We start from the raw sequence: 5,266 nt of genomic DNA on the forward strand, positions 1-5,266 counted from the left end.
TAGAACTCAGTAAGTGGCTGCATTACTTGTTGTAATCTGTAAAACAGTGGTAATAATAGTACTCACACTTCATTGAGTTTTGGTGAAGATTGAATGAATTTATACTTGCAAAGAACTTAGAAATGTGGCCAGGCACAGTGGCTCATGCCTGTAATCCCAGCACTTTGGGAGGCCGAGGCGGGCAGATCACCTGAGGTCAGGAGTTCGAGATCAGTCTGACCAACATGGAGAAACCTTGTCTCTAATAAATATACAAAATTAGCCGGGCGTGGTGGTTCATGCCTGTAGTCCCAGTTACTGGGGAGGCTGAGGCAGGAGAATTGCTTGAACTCTGGAGGCGGAGGTTGCGGTGAGCCGAGATGGCACCATTGCACTCCAGCCTGGTTGACAGAGCAAGACTCAGTCTCAGAAAAAAAAAAAAAAAGATTAGCAAGAGAAAAGCATACAAATGTATTTAATATAACTTTTGTATTACATGGGACCCTTCAGAAATGAAAACTCGATGGAAGCAGGAAACCTGTGTATTTTTATGGTAAGTTTAGTGAAATGCATAGTTGTGAATTAATATGATTGACAGTAGGCATATGATCTAATGGTAATAAACTGAGGGGGACATAGGAAGGCTTGTTTGTTAATTACCTATTAACAATCAGCGGACTATCAACAGAGACAGCAAAACATCCTAGTTTTGAGTTAGAAAACCTAGGTTTTTGTATTGGCTTGTCAGTTATGGGTATTGTTTTAGATAAAACATCAAGTATTCTTGATTTCTTATTAAAAAAAAGAAAAGGAAGGAAAGAAAGAAGGAAAAAGGAGAAGAAAAGTGTCAGAGTCATTTGAACCAAAGTGACTCCATTTTGAGTGAGGGCTAGGAAAATGAGGCTGAGACTTGCTGGGCTGCATTCCCAGAAAGTCAGTCATTCCTAGCTTCTAGATATTTGTGGTTAAGGGAACAAATAAATAATGTTTACTAAACAGACTCAGACTTGGGAGTGTCCAGTTATCCCTATATCTGGAGAACAAAGGCATTCCTAATTTTGTTTAAAGATAATAATGTCTATTCTTGCAAAATATAGTAACTAAGAAAATTAATCCTTTATCACAACCCCGTGTAGCAGAGTCCATCTCCCCATATATACAAGCATTGTACCTAGAGGGGGGATGCCTTCCTCCTCTTACTTTCCAGAATGTCCTGCTCTGTCTATGGAGTAGCTGTCCTTTCACCACTTTACTTTCTTAGTAAACTTGCATTTACTTTGCACTGCGGACTCACCCTGAACTCTTTCTTGCGCGGGATACAAGAACCCTCTCTTGGGGTCTGGATGGGGACCTCTTTCCTGTAACATATTTCTGGCCACCACAGAAGGGACTATAATACAGAAACCCTGACCCTACAGCTACCTTTGGATAAGTGTTGGAGTTCTGTAACAAAGGAAGAAAGCAGGCAGGCAAAAAATTTATGAAAGAACATATGACAAAATAATATCTGCTTCAAAACTTAATATTTTTAAATTTTTTTAAAAATGAGTCATGCTGGGTTTTTTTGGGGGGGGGTGTCTCATTCTGTCGTTCAGGTTGTCGCGCTGCAATCTTGGCTTGCTGCAACCTCTGCCTCCCAGGCTCAAGTAATCCTCCCACCTCAGCCTCTCTAGTAACTGGAACTATAGGCATATGCCACAACTCCCAGCTAATTTTTTATATTTTTTGTAGAGACTGGATTTTGCCATGTTGCCAGGCTGGTCTCGAATTGTGAGCTCAAGTGGTCTGCCTGACTAGGTCTCCCAAAGTGCTGGGATTACAGGCATGAAGCACCTGGCCCAAAAGGTCATTTTTAAATGCTTATATTAGCAGGTCTCATTTCACCGGGGAAAGATCCTAAATATCAGTTTCTTAAACTGCAGCCTCAATTCCTCAGTAATGTTTTGGGGGAGGTGGTAGTTTTATAATTTAAAAAAAAAATTATAGATTTTTTAAAACACAAGCGTCTCTTTCACAACGGTAGTTTGCATATACAGTACTAGGATGGGAAGTGCTTCACTTACAGTTGTTCACTGACATTTTGTGTGGCATCCAGATTTTTTTTTTATTTTTGAGACAGGGTCTGTCCCCACCCAGGCTGGAGTGCAGTGGTGCCATCACAGCTTACTGCAACCTCCACCTTCCAGGCTCAAATGATACTCCCACTTCAACCTCCCCAGTAGTTGGGACTACAGAAATGTGCCACCAGGCCTGGTTAATTTTTAAATTTTTGGTGGAGACAGAAGGTCTCACTAAGTTGCCCAGACTGGTCTTGAGTTCCTTGGCTCAAGTGATCCTCCCACCTTGGCCTCCCAAAGTGCTGGTATTGCAGGCCTGAGCTGCACCACACCCGGCCCAGAACCTCTTTTAAAAGATTCTTAAAAATTAAATCTGGGCCAGGTGCAGTGACTCATTGCTATGATCCCAGCACTTTGGGAGGCCAAGGCAGGAGGATCACTTGAGCCCAGGAGTTCACTTGACCAGCCTGGGCAACATAGTAAGACCCTTTGCCTCCACAAAAAATTAAAAAATTAACTGGGTGTGGTGGCGCTTTTCTGTAGTCCCAGCTACTCAAGGGGCTGAAGTTAGAGGATAGCTTGAGCTGGGGAAGTCGAGGTTGCAGTGAGCTATGATGGCGCCTGGCCAACAGAGCAAGACCATTTCTCAAAACAAAAACAAAAACTGTTTGAGAAACTTTATTTCTTCATCCAAAGACACTGCTGAATGTCACCTACATATAATGCCCATAAGTTCACTTAAAATACTCCCCTCCGATTCCCCCATCCCCTCCTACTTAGTGTGCAATCAACAGGTTCTTTTCTTCTTCCATTTCTTCCCCCAGCCCCAGACCCAGAATTGGCCTACTGAGTCCTCCTCAACTAGTGCCCTTCCTGCCTTTTTCTAGCTATATTGTTTTTGGCGTCCCGGATGTCTTGAAAAATGCTTCCCTCTCCAAGTGGGGCTCTCCTAGTATCTTTGCAGTAGGGCCAGATGGGGAAGGGCACAAAATTCAAACCCTTTTGTATCTCGCAGAGCTGGAAATCCGAAAGTTAAGTGGCCTAGGAAATGGGAATCTGGATTTCTGGGATGCATGAAATATGTAAACTATATAGCTGTTGTCATTGATAAGCAATTATAACGCAAAACTACTGCGATTTCATTTTGTGGAACGGGAAATACTCCCTATAAAGGCGCCCGGGAAATCAGACTTCGCTTGTTTCCTCAATACTGGAGGTAAGAATTTACAGCATAGGCAAACTACATGCCCTTTTGTCTCTTAGACTTTTCTGCTCCCCTCCCCCTCATCTCAAGCGGTTAACGGCTAATGACTCCCACAGAAACACTGTACCCTGAATTGCATTACTTGTTTCATTATCCAGAAAGGAAGGTTTCCTGTGCTAGACCAGGGAGGGAGTAGTGACCATATCTAAGGAATTAGAACTAGTACCCGAAGGCTTACCCAGGGGGAACAAAGAAGTTTGCTAAAGGCAGATGAGAAAGAGCGCCATCATCCCCGCCTAACGTTTGTATTTTTAGTAGAGACTATGTTGGCCGGGCTAGTCTCTACCTCCTGACCTCAAGTGATCCGCCCGCCTCGGCCTCCCAAAATGCTGGGATTAAAGGCGAGAGCCACGGCGCGCTGCCCCGTCCAAGTTAACCTTGGCTCTAAAACTTGCCTTCGCTAACATTCCAGTTGATCCTCTAGAACTGAAACAGAACAGCGGCAGCACCACCTTAAGAAATTGTGGTTATAGCTCTCTTTGTGACAAAGTAGGTGGCTCTGAAAAGAGCCTTTGGGTTTGGAGGTGCTTACATAAGCACTTATTTGGAGCTAGTGTACTTGGTAACAGCCTTGGTGCCCTCGGACACAGCATGCTTAGCCAGTTCCCCGGGCAGCAGCAGGCGCACAGCCGTCTGGATCTCCCTGGAGGTGATGGTCGAGCGCTTGTTGTAGTGCGCCAGGCGGGAAGCCTCGCCCGCGATGCGCTCGAAGATGTCGTTGACGAAGGAATTCATGATCCCCATGGCCTTGGAGGAGATGCCTGTGTCGGGGTGGACCTGCTTCAGAACCTTGTACACATAGATGGAATAGCTCTCCTTTCGGCTGCGCTTACGCTTCTTACCATCCTTCTTCTGCGCCTTAGTGATGGCCTTCTTAGAGCCCTTTTTAGGGGCAGGAGCAGACTTAGAAGGTTCAGGCATTGCTATTCCTAAAACAAAATAAAAAAGCTACTAACACTCTTCACCGGAGTAGTAGAGAGAACAGTTCAGAGCCCATATATTTATAGTCCTGAGATTCAAATGACGGTTTAAGATTCCTCACTTCTGATTGGATAAAAGAAACACAGTTTCACTGAGGGGTGGGGTTTATGCAAATATGGAATTTACAGACTCTTTTTCTATTGGATAAAGCACGAAACATAATTGACCAATAGGATAACTCTCTATTGCAGCCTTGCAGTTTGTATAAAAGTATTTGTTCAGGCGCCATTCCATCTTGCTTGTCTTTCCGTTTTCAGAGGTCACTATGTTTGGACGTGGAAAACGGAAGTAAAGCAAAAAGTTGTTCATCGGTTGCAGGCTTGCAGTTTCTAGTAGCGCAGGGTTCATCGTCTTTTTCGAAAGGGCAATTATTCTCAGCCTGTCGAAGCCGGCGCGCCGCTGTGCTTAGAATACCTGGCCGCCGATATCCTGGAGCTGACACGCAGCGCCGTACGTGACAAGACCCACAGCATCCCCCGCCACCTGCAGGTGGCCTTCCGCAACGACGAGCAGCTCAACAAGCTGCTGGGCAAAGTCACTATTACTCGGGGAGGCGTCCTGCCATCCTGTTGCCAAAATAACCGAGAGTCACGATAAGGCCAAGAGCAACTAAAGTCCACTCAAACCAGAAAACGTACCTTAAACTTGCAACGGCATTTTTCAGAACCGTCCATTGTTTCACAAGAAAGGATGGTAACTTGCTTGTGTTTCGAGTACCTTTTGGTTTTGGTTTGGATTGGTTTATTTTGAGACAGAGTTTCGCTCTGTCACCCAGGCTGGAATGCTGCGGCGCGATATCGGCCCACTGCAACCTCCACCCCGCGGTTCTATGCCTCAGCCTACTTTGTATACTTTGTACCTGGCATTACAGGCGTCTGCTACCACGCCCAGCCAATTTTTGTGTTTTTATTCGAGACGGTTTTCACCATTTTAGCTAGGGTTGTCTTGAACTCCTGGCCTCAAGTTGATCGTCCCATCTTGCCCT

The 5,266-nt window shown here is 45.0% G+C and overlaps 1 protein-coding gene across 1 annotated transcript; it reads right to left on the reverse strand.

Moving 5' to 3' along the window:
- Positions 1–3,604: 3,604 nt before the first annotated feature.
- Positions 3,605–4,269, reverse strand: LOC117088340 (histone H2B type 1-B). Its single transcript, XM_033219544.1, has one exon. The coding sequence runs from the start codon at positions 4,219–4,221 to the stop codon at positions 3,841–3,843; it is 381 nt and encodes a 126-aa protein (XP_033075435.1). The 5' UTR covers positions 4,222–4,269; the 3' UTR covers positions 3,605–3,840.
- Positions 4,270–5,266: the final 997 nt, after the last annotated feature.

Source organism: Trachypithecus francoisi, unplaced genomic scaffold (assembly GCF_009764315.1).
Source record: "Trachypithecus francoisi isolate TF-2019V2 unplaced genomic scaffold, Tfra_2.0 Lachesis_group10, whole genome shotgun sequence".
In the NCBI taxonomy this organism is placed as follows: Eukaryota; Metazoa; Chordata; class Mammalia; order Primates; family Cercopithecidae; genus Trachypithecus; species Trachypithecus francoisi.